General features: G+C 47.2%; 1 protein-coding gene across 6 annotated transcripts in view; it reads left to right on the plus strand.

Moving 5' to 3' along the window:
- The window catches only part of MOV10 (Mov10 RISC complex RNA helicase), a 21,384-nt gene continuing 5,354 nt past the window's right edge, over positions 1-16,030 (plus strand). Inside the window, exons 1-10 of one of the 6 annotated variants that reach the window (XM_032487344.1) lie at positions 352-368; positions 8,211-8,261; positions 9,556-9,694; positions 11,442-11,645; positions 11,932-12,167; positions 12,365-12,623; positions 13,682-13,816; positions 14,446-14,614; positions 15,406-15,560; positions 15,814-15,990. In XM_032487344.1, coding sequence (XP_032343235.1) covers positions 11,473-11,645; positions 11,932-12,167; positions 12,365-12,623; positions 13,682-13,816; positions 14,446-14,614; positions 15,406-15,560; positions 15,814-15,990 — 1,304 coding nt within the window. In that variant the 5' untranslated portion in view covers positions 352-368; positions 8,211-8,261; positions 9,556-9,694; positions 11,442-11,472. Of the gene's footprint in view, positions 369-5,916; positions 5,985-8,210; positions 8,262-9,555; positions 9,695-11,441; positions 11,646-11,931; positions 12,168-12,364; positions 12,624-13,681; positions 13,817-14,445; positions 14,615-15,405; positions 15,561-15,813; positions 15,991-16,030 lie in introns of all 6 variants that reach the window. The other 5 variants (XM_032487345.1, XM_032487341.1, XM_032487342.1 and 2 more) reach the window with 5 other exon arrangements.

The raw sequence follows: 16,030 nt of genomic DNA on the forward strand, positions 1-16,030 counted from the left end.
GGGAAGAGGGGGAGGGGATAGGGCGAAGAGACCGAAGGGAAGGCTCAGGTAGGAAAAGAACAGAGGAGAGAAGCCTGGTGCGAAGGAGGGGTCCTACAGGATCAGGGGTCAGAGTTAGGGGGCTTCCCCTTTGCTGCACCCTCACCCTAGGGCCGCCAACTTCCTGCCGCGGCGGCGACTTTCAGTTTCATTTCCACGGACCCTCCTGCCTGGGCCGCAGCCGCCGCCGCGATGCCCAGTAAGTTCAGCTGCCGGCAGCTCCGGGAGACGGGCCAGTGCTTCGAGAATTTCCTGGCCGTTCGAGGACTGGACATGGAGACAGATCGCGAGAGGCTGAGGACCATTTATAACCAGGACTTCAAAACCAGGTACGGGCCGGCCCACTCCCCGGCCCCGAATCGCGGGCCCAGCTTGCCGCCACGACCCCCGCGTCGGGGCCACCCTTCCCGCCCCGGGGCGCGGAGGAACGCAGCTCCCCCAGTGACTCCGGCCGGTCCCGGCGCGGCGCAGCACCCCCTCCCGCTCCGTGCCCACGCCCCGCCCGCGCCACCAGCGCCGCCCGGAGCCCGCCCGCTGTGCCAGGGCCGGGCCCCTGCGCCGAGTCCCAGCGAAGAGCCTCCCGGGCAGCCAGCCCCCCCGACCCCCTGGGACCCGGCGGGGGAGCGGGGTGCTGCGCCCATGCTCCACCTGCGGGGCTGCGGGTGGGGGACATTCGGTGTGGGGGAGGGGAGCCTCCGGAGGGGGCCCGGGCTTCGCGGGAACGCGGGGAGGGAGCTGCCTGCCGGTGGCGGCCAGCCCTGGCGCGAGCTTTACGGGGACCTCCGTCCCCTCCTCTAGGGGCTGCATCTTCGGGGGTTCACCATCCCAGAGAGCTGAAGAGACCCACTGTAGGAGGGGGAGTTTCAGGATGCTCGGGGAATAAGAAAAGGGCACAAACTGCGTACGCACCAACCCCCCATTAGCACCTGTGGCTTCTCCATGGAGACCCGGGCCGGGGCCAGTCTCCTGGAGGCCCCTTCTCATGCTGTGGCTAAAGGCTGTTTGGTCCCCCTTGCCTGTTACCATCCAAGTGAAAATCAAAGAGACTTCTCTGTGTCAAACCACAGAATTGTGGTTCAAAAACGCCTCTATCAACAGGCTGCAGTCTTGGGCCGAAAACCAAGAAACAATTCAACAGTGATTTTTTTATATTTGTAAAGATTTATGCAAAAAATACGGGATGGTGGGAATTTAGGCTTAATAACAGACCTTTGAAAAAGACCTTGGGTTTTAGCAGACCAAAAGGCAGGTATGGCTGCTAAAAGAGCTAAAGAAGTGTTTGTGTTAATAGAAGTTGGGGCGGGGGCAGGGAGCGGGGAAGATAAGTGATTCTCCATATTGATCAGATCGTATCTGGATTATTGTTTTAAATAGCAAGTGTCACGTTTTAAGAGGGACATTAATAGGCTTGAGCAGCATCTGAAGTAGGGGCGAAGATGATGACCTGTTTTATGCCCCCACATTGTGCTGGGCAGGCACTATGTGGGAATATAAAGACAAAATACACAATCCCAAAGGAGCAAGAGAGGCTATGATACGCATACAGTATACTGTAATAAATGGTAAAATAAAATAAGGATTATAATAGAGATAATAAGAAAAATGCTGGAGGAGAGTAAAGAAAGAACAATTACCATGGAGTCACATGATCAACACTTCACATTCACCTGTGTCCAAAAAAAAGCACAACGTGGCTCTGAACACCAGTTGACTATTTCTTTTGGCTCTGTTAAAGAGATTGCTATTCTGATACTTGTTAAAATGGTGAGGAAGACTTTATTCGAGACTATTTCAGTAGGGATATTGCTATGAGAGAGGTCTAGCTCACCTCTAAAAACAGCAAAAGACAGCTTGGAACTTATAGCCAACAGGAGAGTAAGGAGGGTCAGTGGACGGAATACTAAGAGGAGACTAGGGACGGGGTTGGGGGCAAGGTTGAAGCCTAATGGAGAAGAGGGTTCCGAGAGCCTGACTAAAGTTTAGTCAAGGAGAGTTTTTGTCAGCTCTAAATCAAAGTTCCACAGTATGTCCCAATACTGGGGAAAAACAGGTTATGTCAGATTTCATACAGAAAACCACATTTACTGTACATTATGGATGAACTTAAGGAACTTCAAAAGTAATTTTTTTATGTACTTTTTTTTTAGGCAAGTAAGATACTAACTTCTCTGTAATTATTATGGACTTTGGTGGAGAAGGTGGCATTGACCTTGGCCTTGGCCTTGAAGGCTAGATATAGTTTTAGTACTTGGAAGAGGAGGAAAGGCTTCTGTGTTGATTGATTCTTTTGTGAGGCCCAGTCAAAGAAATGGAGAAATGTTTGCTTTGAAAAGAGAAAAATTGGAGAGGACAACATAGTTATCCCTGAGTATTTTAAAAACTGTTCTGGTGAAGAGGGTTGTACTTCGGTGTCACTCCAGAAGGCAGAACTGGGTTCACTCAACATAAGCCCATCTCCTTCCACCAGGTGTAGGAGATTTCTATTCCGATTAGAGGGAACTTTCTTATGCATCCTTTAAACTCGCACTGGAATGCTGTGACCTCAACCCTCATCCAACCAATGGAAATTATTGCTCCTTCTTCTGGGCTCTCATTGCTCATTCTTCACACCTTGGTTATAGCCAGATGACACCCTGCCTTGTTTTAGAGCTAGGATGTGACTGTCTCCCCACCAGAATTTAGAGCCTCTGAAGGCAGGGACAAGGTTTTTATCATGTTGGCACCTTCCCTCCATCCTCAGCATAGAGCCTATGTAGTAGGTGTTCAACAAATGCTTCCAGAATCTAGTTGAATTAGTAAGTAGAGTTGATCTGCAAGAGAATAAACTGGAGGAGGTATAGCAAGTCACCCTGAGTCAGGAATTCTGAGGCGCTTCCTCCACTGGGAGGGGTAGGTCCCTTCCAACTAGGTTATTTTATGATGTTATGAAGTGCCCCGCTCCCAGCTCTTACCTTTTCCCATCTCTCGTTATTCATCAGCAAGTGTATTTTCTCTACTAAGTGCCTGTGCCTCACTTCCTGTTTCTTAAGGATGTGGCCTTGTAGGGAGTGGCAGATGTGTAGACAAACATGTCACACAACACTGCAGGTGCCAGTGTAGTGCGTGGGTAGCTGGGATGCAAATTCTGACGCTACCACTTCCTAGTTGTGTTTGATTTTGAACCGGTATCTAAATTTCCTTAACTGCTGAGTGTATGAATTACTGCATTTCTCCCAGGGTTCTGTGAGGCCAAAAGAAGCTATTGGAGATAAAGTGTTTCCACTGAGTAGCAGAGTACACAGCCTTTGGAAGTGGTCACTATCATTGGAAGTGGTCACTATCGTTGACAGTGCTGGTTAGGAGTCTGTTGTATGGCGTAAGTACTGGTGCCATGAAAAGTTTCTGAGAGAAGATGATTCTTCCTTGGGCAGGAGACTCATTCTTTCATTCAACAAATATTGGCTGAATGCCTAGTATGAGCAAAGCAAAACTGTGAGTTGCTGTAGATAACGCAGAAGGAACCTAACTGTCTAAGGAAGAAAGAGGCAATTAAACAAATACTTACTTAATCACTGTTGTGTGATAAGTGCTCGTAAGAAAAAGCCCAGGATGCTTGAGAGCATATAACTTGGAGACCTCACCTAGTCCAGGAACCAGAGGCTTCTGGGAGAAAGTGATGTTTGAGCAGAATCTCGAGTGATAAATGGAGTTAGCAGAATTAAGGCAAAGGGAGGACATTCTAAACAGAGGGAGTAGCACCTTCAAAGACTTGGGGTGAACTCGTGATAACAGGGCACATGAGGCCAGAGGGAGGCAGGGGCTGGATAGGGTAGGACTTGTGGGCTGTGAGGAGGTGTTGTGGGGTTTTGTTTGTTTTGTTTTGTTTTTTAATCTTAACAGAAACAGGAAAGCACAAAATGTTTCAAAGTAGGATACTGAAAGAATCAGGGTTTTTAGAAAGATCACTCTGGACCTCTACCCACAGTAAAAAAAAATACATTTTACTTCAGGGCCTGGTATGCACAGCTTTTGTAGAACAGTATGAGTCCTTGAAACAATATGTAGCCTCACTCCCTGCCCTCTGATATTTTTTATTCTATTTTACTTCAGTTTTATAAAAATTCTGGTCTTGAGAAATGTAACCCACAGTATGTAAAACATGAAACTAGATGTCCCTTTAAGATCTCTTCCAAATCTGGTTCTGTGTTCTGAAATAACATTCCTCTTGCTAGTAGGCTTTCCTGAACTGGGTCTAAAAAAATTAGTCATCTTTCATGCAACAAAAAACAGGGGCCAAGGTTAGGGCATTACAGACCAGGATGTCCAATGGCTATAGAAAAGTCTGGAGGGGAGTGCAGTGGTCTAATAGCTGGAAATGGCTAAGATGGAAATGCCATTTAGAATGAATGTGGGGTGAGGACCTGTGCCTCAGTTTCTTCTTCTCTAAAATGGGATGATGGAGGGGAGAGTATAGCTCAGTGGTAGAGCGTGTGTCTAGCAAGCACAAGATCCTGGGTTCAATCCCTAGTACCTCCATTAAAAATAAGTAAATAAATAAAAACCCAATTGCCTCCTCCCCAAAATAAAATAATAAATTTAAAAATATAAAAAAATAAGATAAAGTAGGATGATAATAGTAGCTACCTCAAAAGGATTGTTGTGAGGATTAAATGAAAAATGCATGTAGCTACTTAGAACAGCACATAGTAAGTGCTCAATAAATGTTTTCTGTTGATGATTAACATTATCCTTGTTAATTGCAGAGTATCCAAGTGTGCCATATTATAGGGTGAGACTTAATTCTGTAGGCTGTGGAGTCATAAATAAATTGGAGATGTGATATGAGTTGTGTTTGTTGATAACTCCTGTCGACTTTAGGGGATGGACCAGGAGAGGGGTGTGAAGTCAGAAAAGGGAGGAACAGTTCATAGGGCTTGGAAAAATAAGATCCTCAAGCAGTTTACAGAAGAAATATAAATGGCTAAGAAACAGAAGGAAAGATACTTGACTATGTAAGTGATCATGGAAATGCAAATTTAAACAAGATACCATTTTTTGCTTATCAGATTGTCAAATATTTAAAGGATTGAAGATTTCTGATATTGGGGTCTGAGGAATGAGTTTTCTCAAATTCTTATCAGTGAGAATGTAAGTTTTTACATCTTGTTTAGAGGACAGTTTGGCAGAACTTATTAAAGTAAAGGTTCATTCTCTTTAACCCAGAGGGATCGTTGTTGTAGTATTTGAAACAGCCCAAAATTGTAGGCAGCTTAACAGTCTATCACTGAACAAATAGTTAAACACGCCACAGTGCGTTCGTACCATGCTGTCCTTTGCAGCCACTGAGAAGAGTGAAGTGATTTGGTGAAATGTTATCATGGAAGGATGTCCACGGTGATGAAAGGAGTCTGTTGCAGAATAGTATGTGTAGCACATACAAAAATATGTATGCTTAAAAAAATAATTTTTTAAATGCGTAGAAAAGGGTCTAGAAGAATATACATCAGTTAAGCAGGTAGTTGAGAGTGAGGGAGTGGGAGCCTTTAATGTTTTGTTAGTTTTAAATGTCCTGTTGTAAGTGTTTTTTAAAACTTTCGGTGATCACTCTTTCTTTTATCTCTTTATGCACACATACTGTCATCCCTTGATATCCAAGGGGCATTGGTTCTAGAACCTCCTCCTACCCCACCCCCACAGATACCAGAAACAGGATGTGCTAGTCTCCTAAGTAAAATAGCATTCCATTTGCATATAACCTACACACTTCACTTTAAATCACCTCTAGGTTGCTTGTCATACCAAATACAATGTAAATGCTATGTAAATAGTTGCTGGTGTGCAGCAAATTCAAGTTTTGCTTTTTGCAACTTCCTGTAAGTTTTTTTTTTTTTTCCCTAGATGTTGTGGGTCTCTGGTTGGTTGAATCCACAGAGACGGCAGGACAACTCTAGTTACATCACACCTGTGTAAGTTTACCCCCACGGGATCACGATGATACATCCCTGTTATTGTGGGCCCCTCCCGTGTCAGCATCCCACCTCCATTTCCACGTTCTGCCCCACACTCAGGTAGCTCGTGTTACCCCATCGGTCGGGGTATTTTGGGGGTTATTTTATTTTTAAAAGATTGTGTTATACACATTTTCCATATCCTGATATTCTTACTTATTAATATGTCCTGGAAATGACTCCTAATTGTCTGGTAGATACTTCTAACACATTGCGGGGTCTTGTCTAACATTTTATGATGACAAATTTCAAACATAAAGAAAAGTTGAAAAAATTTTACAGTGAACACCCATATACCCCTCACCTGGGTTTCTTAATTAGTATTTTACACAAGCCTGCCCATTGATCCATCTAGCCATCTTAATTTTTGATGCATTTCAAAATAAGTTACAGACATCAGTACAATTCACCCTTAGACACTTCAGCATGATTATTATTAACTATGAGTTCAAAATGTGTTTACATTTTTTAAAATTTTATTTATTTATTTTTAATGGAGGTACTGGGAAGTTGAACCCAGGACCTTGTGCATGCTAAGTGAACACCTTACCACTGAGCTATACTCTGCCCCTGTATAATTTTTTTAAAGTAAAATTTATTAAAATGAAATGAACAAATTTCATGCGTACCATTCTATGTGTTTTAACAAATCTGTATACCTGTGTGCAACCTGCCATCAAGATATAGAACACGACATGACCCCAGAAAGTCCTTCTCCTGCCCTATTTAGTCCTTACCATCCAGAGGCAACCACTGCTCTGATTTTTTTTTCTTTTGAGATAGTACCTGTTCTAAAACTTTATTTGGTGGAGACAGGTTATAGGTACTCTTTTGTGTAAGGCATATTTTCACCCATGTTGTGAATCATCTTTTTCTTAATTCAGCATCAGTATACTTTTTTTTATCAATGTCAGTAGTTTCTTTTTATCATTTTGAGTAGTGTTTCTTGTATAAATACAAATCACAGTTTTTTAAATCCATTCTTTGGTTCACAGACATTGTTTTCAGTTGGGGGCTATTTTGAATAAACCTGCTATGCACATTCGTGCACAAGTCATTTTGTGGAAGTATATTTTCATTTATCTTGGGAATATACCCTTAAGGGTGGAATTGCAGAATCACAGGGTAGATAATGGTTACTTTTTTTTTCGTAAGTCTTGGGCAAGTTGTTTAACCTCTTTTTTGGTGGTGGCAGCAAAGTCTTCCAGACTGGTCTTCTGGTGTGACCTTGCCTGGGGCATCCAAGTTTGGACAATATATATAACCCGACACTTAACATTCCAGGCCATTGCACAGCAGTGCTGTGTGTTAGCCAGGGGTTCAATGTTGGCATTGTTGTCCGTTTGCTCTATAAAATTACAGTCTGGAATGATTTGATCATTCTCTCACCCATTCTCCCAGCAAGTACTTAATGAATAATTACCCATGCTAGGTCTACAGTAGGTGTTATGGTTGCATTACTTTTTAACAATTTTTTGTTTCATGCATAATATAGTAATATATTCTTTAAATTAAAAGTCAGAACATTGCGTTATATATTTAGTTTTACAAGAAACTGTCAGACCTTTTCCCAAAGTGATTGTACCATTTTCTGTTCCAACCAACAACGCACAAGCCTTCTGGTGGTTTTATTTCCTTGTTAACATTTGGTGTTGTCAACCTTTTAAATTTTAGCCATTTGAGTGGGTGTGATGCATCCTTCTTGGTGGTGGTATAATATTCAAGTCTGGGTGTTCACAACTTATTCAGCCACCTCCCTATTGATGAGCCTAGTTTTGTTTCTAATTCTTGGCCGCTGTGAATGACTACAGTCGACATCCTTGCACGTATGTTCTTATACCTTGGCACTTTTCTTTTCCATGGGATACATTCCCAGGAATGGGATTCCTGAGTTAAAGGGTACCTGTATTTCAAATGTGAGGAGATGTTGCCAGATTGTTTTCCCAAAGGCTGAGTAATATTTCACCTTTCTACCAGCAACATATGAACCTTTCCTTTTCCATATATACATAATTGCTATGACTATTTTCCCTTTTTGTCAGTCTAATAGAAATAAAATATCTCATTTTTCCTTTAATTTTCATTTCTTTACTCTTGGAGCATCTTTTCATACTTCTTTGGTCATCAGAGTTTGTTCTTTAAGTTGAATATTCAGTTTTTCTGTTGTTCATCTCTTTTCCCTAGAAATCTGGATGACTAGATGTACAGTACAAGAATCGGTGCTTTTTTGAACAAGTATGTACTAAGTTTGTGATTTAAAAAATACGTGTGTGTGTGTGTGTATGCTATATATATAGTGTATATATATGTGTGTATATATGTATGTGTGTGTATCTATATATATGGCTGTCAGCTTAGACCAGGGGTAGGTGGATTTGGGTAGTGATAATAGACATGGGTAATCATTTGAGAGATACTCAGGTGGTAGAACGTGTAGTAGAATTTGCAAAACTTGCAAAGTTGAGTTCCTTCTGCCCATGTGTCCATGCAGAAGCTTCCAGAAATAGAAGTTTTCACCTTAAAATTGTGATTTGGGGCTTCTCTTAAAAGCCAGAAGGTCTGGTCATCTTGGGCCTGCATTCCCTACTGGCAGCATCTGCCTGGAGATGAGTAGCAGTCCCTCCCTTTCAGGTGGGGCTTGCACTTCTGGGTGTGTTCAGTCCCCTCAGGACCCTGTTTCCTCCCCAGCACTGAGCTGAGTGCTCTGGGGCATTTCAGAGGACCTGCACTTTTGTTTTCTTATAATAGATTATCGTATATTAGCATAAGAAGGAGTACACACGTGAGTGAAGAATGGGACTGTACAGGTGCCAGAGGGGCTACAGGTATCAAAGATACTCGGCGTCTGTCGGCATTTGAGTGTGTGCAGGACCCACGGAACTTAGTGACTCGCTGACCGGGGGTCCTGGTGAAAGTGACTGATGACTCCCTGACTTCGGTCCCTTTGCCTGAACCCCTCAGCAGCGTTTGAGCCTGATACCTGATTTTGAGACTACCTCCTGATTCTCCTCCCTCTCTTGGGGGTTCTTGCTGTTTTCTCTTCCTCCTTGGGTTGTCGTGGCCTCAGCTGTTCTCAGACTACTCACACTCCCTGGGGAGATCCCAGACACTTCCATGGTTATAACCACGACCTGACACCTTCCTAAGATTAGGCTCTGCTTTGACCTTGGTCTGAGTTCTCAGCTTCTGATTCATGGAACTATCTGCCTCTGGACCAGGGGAATCTCAAACCGAATATGTCCAAGTCCAAACGTCGTGGCCAGTCCCTCCGACCTCCTCCTCCTGCTGTCTTTACTTCTTATCTCAGGAATAATCCCCAAGCCAAGCCACTGTTTGGGTATTATTCTGGACTCCTCCCCCTTCCCAGCCTCATTCCCCTTCCTGTCAAAATCCTGATTCTGCTAATTTTACATTCTAAATATCAGATCTGGCCCCTCTTCTCTCCTTACCATTGCCTTGTTCAAGCCCGTGTCATCTTTTAATTGGACTCCTGCAATGGCCTTCTTCTAACTGGTCTCCCTGCCTACAGTCTTGCTTCCAGCAAATCCATCCTCCAGTCCTGATGCCTGAGTGATCTGAAATGCAAATCTGATCTTGCCACTCCCCTGCTTAAAACCCACCAACCGGGGTGGTTCTGTAACCAGTGTAGCCTCTGGTGCGGGCTGAAAGTAAGTTGTTACTACTACTACCACCACTACTACTATTAGTACTACTATTGCTACTAATAGGATACTAATAATAGTAGCTAACATTTTCTGAGCATTTTCTGTTATGTTTTCAAATGATTTAATATCTTTTTAAGGCAAATCAGAGTCAATTCAAAGTTTTCTGAATAGTATCACTCATTTGTTTGGGGTGAGGGAGAGGGGCAGAGTTACAGGTGGGGGCACCAGGGAAATGTCCAGTCTGTAACTATAAATGATCTTGCTATATGCTAGTGAGTGACCATGTTGGTAGAACCTTAATAGGTAAATAGGGATTACTATGGTTCTTAAGAACTAGGCTTTGCTTTCATTCCCTACAAAGCATGGAGGGAGGGTGGTCAGCTGTCCAGATCTTGAATGTGTCCATGAAGTGTGTCACACGCGGGGATGTCCTCTGGCTCCTGGATGCCAGTAAAGGAGGAGAGCTGCTGGCCTTCATGGTCAAGTGTAGGCTTCATGGCGTGGCATGCAAAAACTACACAGACCTGGTGCCTCTGCTGCCTCCTGCCACTCCGTTCCTTGCACTCTTCCCTCTAGTACAACCAGACCGTATGTGACACTAATCATAGCATGCCTTACTGAGATCTTATGTGCCAAGCACTGGGCTAAGTGGACACTGCAGTGTCTGTCCCTCATGTTACCCTCATGACAACCCCGGGAGGTAAGTCTGCCCATTACCCCCATTTTTTAGAGGAGCAAAGTGAGACTCTGCAAGATGGAGTAACCCGAGGTGACCCAGGTAGTGGCAGAGTGGGCGGTCCCCTCAGCCCCTCTGCACTTGTTCTTGGCAGACCCCCTGCACCTCGGCTCACACTCTGCACTCCCTCCTACGCCTGGATGACACCCATTCATCCTTTAGGACTGAATCCTGCCGCTGTTTCCTGGGGAAGCCTCCGGGGCTGGGCTCAGTGCCCCTCCTCTGCTGAGCCCCCAGCAATGAGCATGCTGGAATTCTTGTGTCCGGCTGTGCTCCTCAAGGCGGGTCTGGGTCTCTTGCCTCTGAACCCCCGGCTCCTAGCGCAGGGTCTGGCACATAACAGGTCTCTGTAAGCGTTTGTTGAGTTGACTAAACTGAATTCCAGGTGCTGAACCTTGAGGTTATTGTCCTTCTGACCAGTTTTCCCTGTCTTCACCTTCTCTAGGCACAAAGCCAAGCTATTTGATCTCTGGAGAAGGATCATTTCCCTTCCTGCTTGGGTTCCACCTGCACCCTATGACTTCGGGGGGAAACTGCTGTCTGATCAGCCACCTTGCCCACACACCTGGACACCTGTACTCTCTCTGCCCCTCTCTCACTCCTCACCAGCGGGCTGGAACCGGGATCCACCCCCTGAATCAGCTTATTCCGCTTAGCTCTTTCCGCTGCGTTTTTGTATCTTTTCTGTCCCAAATAGTTCACCCTGCCCCGATCTTCATTTTTTTTTTTCTCTCTTAGTCCTCCAAATCAACAGCCCACGATTGGGCTTGTCTCCTCAGAAGTGCACCGTCCACCACCTGCTGTTTAAAACCATTATATTTTGTTTTGGGAAGTTCCACTGCCTTCCCTTAAAACATTAGAAATTCCTCCGGTCTCCAGCCTGAGTCTCTGTCCCCGAGCCCTGGCCTGTTCGGCTGCTGGCCGGCGTGTCCCGCACAGAGTGGCCCTCCGACGCCCTCCCCAGTTGTGCCGCCCCGCTGCCCCTCACTTCCCAGTCTCCTCTGCTTCCGGCAGCTTTGGGACCCCCGCCCCTGGCTTCTCCTCCATGCTGTATGGAATGAAGATCGCAAGTCTGGCCTACGTCACCAAAACTCGGGTCAGATTCTTCAGACTCGACCGCTGGGCCGACGTGTGGTTCCCAGAAAAGAGGAAAGTGAAGCTGGGGTCAGATATCAGCAAACACCACAAGTCACTGCTGGCTGAGATCTTTTATGACAGGTGTGGATGTGTGTGAGGGGGGTGGGCAGAGAGGGGCCAGGGCGTAGGAAAAGCTGTCTGGCTGAGGATAGAGTGGGTTGCCTCAGCTTGGGGTAAGGCCCCCTCCTTCAAGGAGTGGGGGAAGGGCCGGGAAGGAGCTAATTGGTCTGGGGGAGGGGGTGGGTTTCCTGCGCAGCACAGCTGGCACCTGGCCAGCCTCCCCAGCCATAACTTTCCCGAGGGCAGGGCGACCCCCGGTCCAGGCCCCTCCCGCCCCAGCCCCGCCCTTGACTCCCACTCTCCCCAGGGCTGAGTATCTTCACGGGAAGCATGGGGTGGACGTGGAAGTCCAGGGGCCCCATGAAGCCCGCGATGGGCAGCTCCTTATCCGCCTGGATTTGAACCGTAAGGAGGTGCTGACCCTGAAGCTTCGGAATGGAGGAACCCAGCCTGTCACCCTCACCCACCTCTTCCCACTCTGCCGGACCCCCCAGTTTGCCTTCTACAATGGAGACCAGGAGCTGCCCTGCCCCCTGGGCCCCGGTGAGTGGGTTTCCAAAGGAAAGAAGAGCCTCAGGCGGACAGGGGCCTGCCCTAGGAAGGGCTGGTGCTTCGGGAACTACTGTTGCTGGCCCGTGGGCTCCTGCCCTGGGATGGGGCTATCTGAGGGGATGTCCAGGGTTACGATGCTGGTGGTAGGATCCCTCCCTAACCCCAACTCACTCAGCTGTTCTCCCCAGGTGAATGCTATGAGCTCCATGTCCACTGTAAGACCAGCTTTGTGGGCTACTTCCCAGCCACGGTGCTCTGGGAGCTGCTGGGACCCGGGGAGCCAGGTTCAGAAGGAGCTGGCACTTTCTACGTTGCTCGCTTCTTGGCTGCCGTCGCCCACAGTCCCCTGGCAGCACAGCTGAAACCCACGACTCCCTTCAAGCGGACCCAGATCACTAGAAACCCTGTAGTGACCAGCCGGATAGAGGAAGGAGAGAGACCCGACCGGTAACTTCCTCTCCCTCCAACCCAGTCCAGGCTGCGAGTGTTCTGACACCGTTCTGGGAAGGACGTAGAGCTGGCAGCCAGAGCCCCCTTTCCTAATTATGAATTCTTAACTCCTCTGCGCCTGAGACCTTTTCTGCCTAGGAAAAAAGTTGCAGATAGGAGGACAGTGTGAAAAAATCTCAAGTATTTTCAACTGTATGATGGATCATCAGGCAACCCAGGACGGACATGTCTTTTTCTGTTTTTTTTTTTAACAGCTTTATTGAGACAATTCGTATACCATACAGTTCACTTGTTCACAGAGTACAGATCACTGATTTTTAGTTTATTCACAGTTATGTGCAGCATCACCGCAATCTGTTTTAAAACATTTCATCACCCCAAAAAGGAACCCATACCCTTTAGTTATCACCCCTTTTGCTCTCCATTCCCTCCCAGCCGTAGGCAACCACTCACCTGCTTTCTGCAGATTTCCCTATTCCGGACATTTCACATGCATAGAATCATATATGTGTAGACATCTCTTTTTGACATGGCTAGATGTTCACAAATACTGAGCTATAAAAGCAAACTATAAGACCATTGTGCTCTTTTTGTTAAAAATATGTGTGTATCATACAAATTGACAAAGAAAAAAAGCCTAGAAGGTTACATACCAAAAAGTTTACATTGGTTATCCCTGGAGAGTGAGACTGTTATTTATTTACTCATTTATTTATTAGCTATTTTCTGATTTTTTCCTCTAGTGGACATGCATTACTTATATACATATTCTATATGTATATATGCATTATATTTATATATATATGTATGTGTATATATATATATGCTTTTTTTTTTAAATGCTTCCAAGTGTCATGTTTTCCAAAAAATGAGAATGGTGAAACCTTGGCATAAGCAGCCTCACGAGACAGAGTCCTGCCTCCTTGGGCAAAGGCCGCTGACCTCCTTCAGCAATTGTATTGAAACAGGGCTTTGCACAGTCTCCTGGGAGGGGCCGTCTCTGAAGGTGAGGGATCTCCATGTTTGTGATAGCTTTTCTTCCCCCACTCCTGCAGTGCTAAGAGCTATGACCTGGAGTTAAGTATGGCACTGGGGACGTACTACCCACCCCCCCGCCTCCGGCAGCTGCTCCCCATCCTTCTTCGGGGAACAAGTATCTTCACTGCCCCAAAGGAGATTGCTGAGATCAAGTAAGTACCACCCCCCTGCACTGTTCATGCTGCTTGATATTTCTTCTTCACTGGCTTCTTCCCATCCCCATGCCTCTGTCCTAGCCTCTCGTGCTCCATTCATTCATCCCTTTACTGAGCATTCGACCTGTGCCAGGCACCATTCAGGGTGAATTAATCACATGAGGGCCGGGTCATCCTAGTGGGGACAGTGAGCATGTATCATTTTATCATTTCTTGGAGTCATGAGTGCCATGAAGAATTAACTAAAGCTCAAGCTGGGTGAGGGGTGGGTTGTGCTGTTTTGCAGAGGGCAGCTAGTCCTGAACTCTTTGAGAAGGTGATATGTGAGCAAAGAGTGACATTTGAAAGAGGTGAGGGTGTGAGTCATAGGAGGATCTTGGGGAGAGGACTTTCCCAGGCCCCAGGATCCACAGTACAAATGTGAGTCAGGTCTGAGGTAGAGGTCAGGGGCTCCCTTCTTGGAGGCCTCTGACCCCCATCTGCTTCTCTGTCCTTCTAGTCTTTCCTGATTCCTGATGTCTTCATAGTCCCAGAGCTGCAGGTGGGAGAGGGTGGATGCTCCTGGGCATGGGGTTGCCTGACCGGTCCTGTTCCTGTCCCCTCCCACCCTCCTCCATCACTGCCAGGGCCCAGCTGGAGACAACCCTGAAGTGGAGGAATTATGAGGTTAAGCTGCGGCTGCTGCTGCACCTGGAGGAGCTGCAGATGGAGCATGATATCCGGCACTATGATCTGGAGTCGGTGCCCATGACCTGGGACCCTGTAGACCAGAACCCCGGGCTGCTCACGCTGGAGGTCGGGGCTCAGATGAAACGGGGAGGAAGGGCTCGAGTCAGCCCACCCACAGGCTGTGGGCAGAATACTGCTCCTACAACAGAGCAGAGCAAAAGGATGGTGAAGCAAAAGGATGTCAAGCTCAGAGGGCTTGACAAGGAGCAGAGTGGGCATCTGGGCCCAAAGGAGGTATCAGAGCAGGGCAGTGGGGAGGACCTGGGTTTTGGCCCAGATTTTTGTTACCATTGGTCATGAGACCTTGGGCAAGTCCCTTACTCTTGACCTTAGTTCCCTCACCTGAAAAGCACTGAGCTGTACCAGATAATTCTAACAGCCCTTTCCGGCTCTCAGATGTTCAATATGTTCACATAAGCCCAGAATTAATTATACATGCGAGTTGATTCCTGCACATGTGTACTGAGGAAGGCACCCAGTGAGAAGGGACGGCAGGTGAGGATGATCAAGGAAAGATTCCTGCAGGAACTGAGTTTTGAACAAGATTTTAAAGAGTGGGAACTGAGCTGGCCAAGAGTGCAACCAAATGGGCTGGAAAGCTGGTCCTGAAATTGTGCCTTGGAGAGTCCCCAGGACTCCTGGTCTCAGTATGTCTGAGCAGTTTGGGCAGACTTGTCCCATCCCCATTTCTTGACTCTTGCCCTGTCTGGTGGAAGAAGAAAGAGGCAAAGCTCCCTGAACCTGGGGTCTAGGGTAGAGCCTCAGACCTTGTCCCTCAAGGGGGTCTGGAGAGCCTAGGGCAGGCCCTCCACTGGCCATCTCCAGGATAGGAGCTTGCTGGTTTTCGTGCTCCATAGGTTCCCGGGGTGGCTGAGAGCCGCCCCTCCGTGCTGCGGGGTGACCACCTGTTTGCCCTGTTGTCCTCCGAGACACATCATGAGGATCCCGTCACCTACAAGGGCTTTGTGCACAAGGTGGAACTGGACCGTGTGAAGCTGAGCTTTTCCACGAGGTGGGTGTGGGGGAGCCCTGAGCTGCAGAAAGATGTCCCAGAGGCTAGGAAGGAGGAGGGTGTTTCTCCCCAAAGTGAGTGGAACCCCAGGGACAGGGCAGGGGGACCCTGAGATGCCTCAGCAGCTTCCTTTCCTGGAGGATTGCACAGAGGTCTGGGAAAGGAAGTAGTGGAGATGGGGCAGATGGAGAGACTCCCGCCTTTTATTACCCACTCCCCTAGCTGAATTCTTTCTCCTCTCTCTCCCCTAAAGCCTCCTGAGCCGCTTTGTGGATGGGCTGACCTTCAAGGTGAACTTCACCTTCAACCGCCAGCCCCTGCGAGTGCAGCACCGCGCCCTGGAGCTGACAGGGCGCTGGCTGCTGTGGCCCATGCTCTTCCCTGTGGCCGCCCGAGGGGTCCCGCTGCTGCCCTCAGATGTGAAGCTCAAGTGAGACTGTGGGCAGGGGGCTCTGGGGCCCCTTGGAGTG

This window comes from Camelus ferus, chromosome 9, assembly GCF_009834535.1.
Source record: "Camelus ferus isolate YT-003-E chromosome 9, BCGSAC_Cfer_1.0, whole genome shotgun sequence".
In the NCBI taxonomy this organism is placed as follows: domain Eukaryota; kingdom Metazoa; phylum Chordata; class Mammalia; order Artiodactyla; family Camelidae; genus Camelus; species Camelus ferus.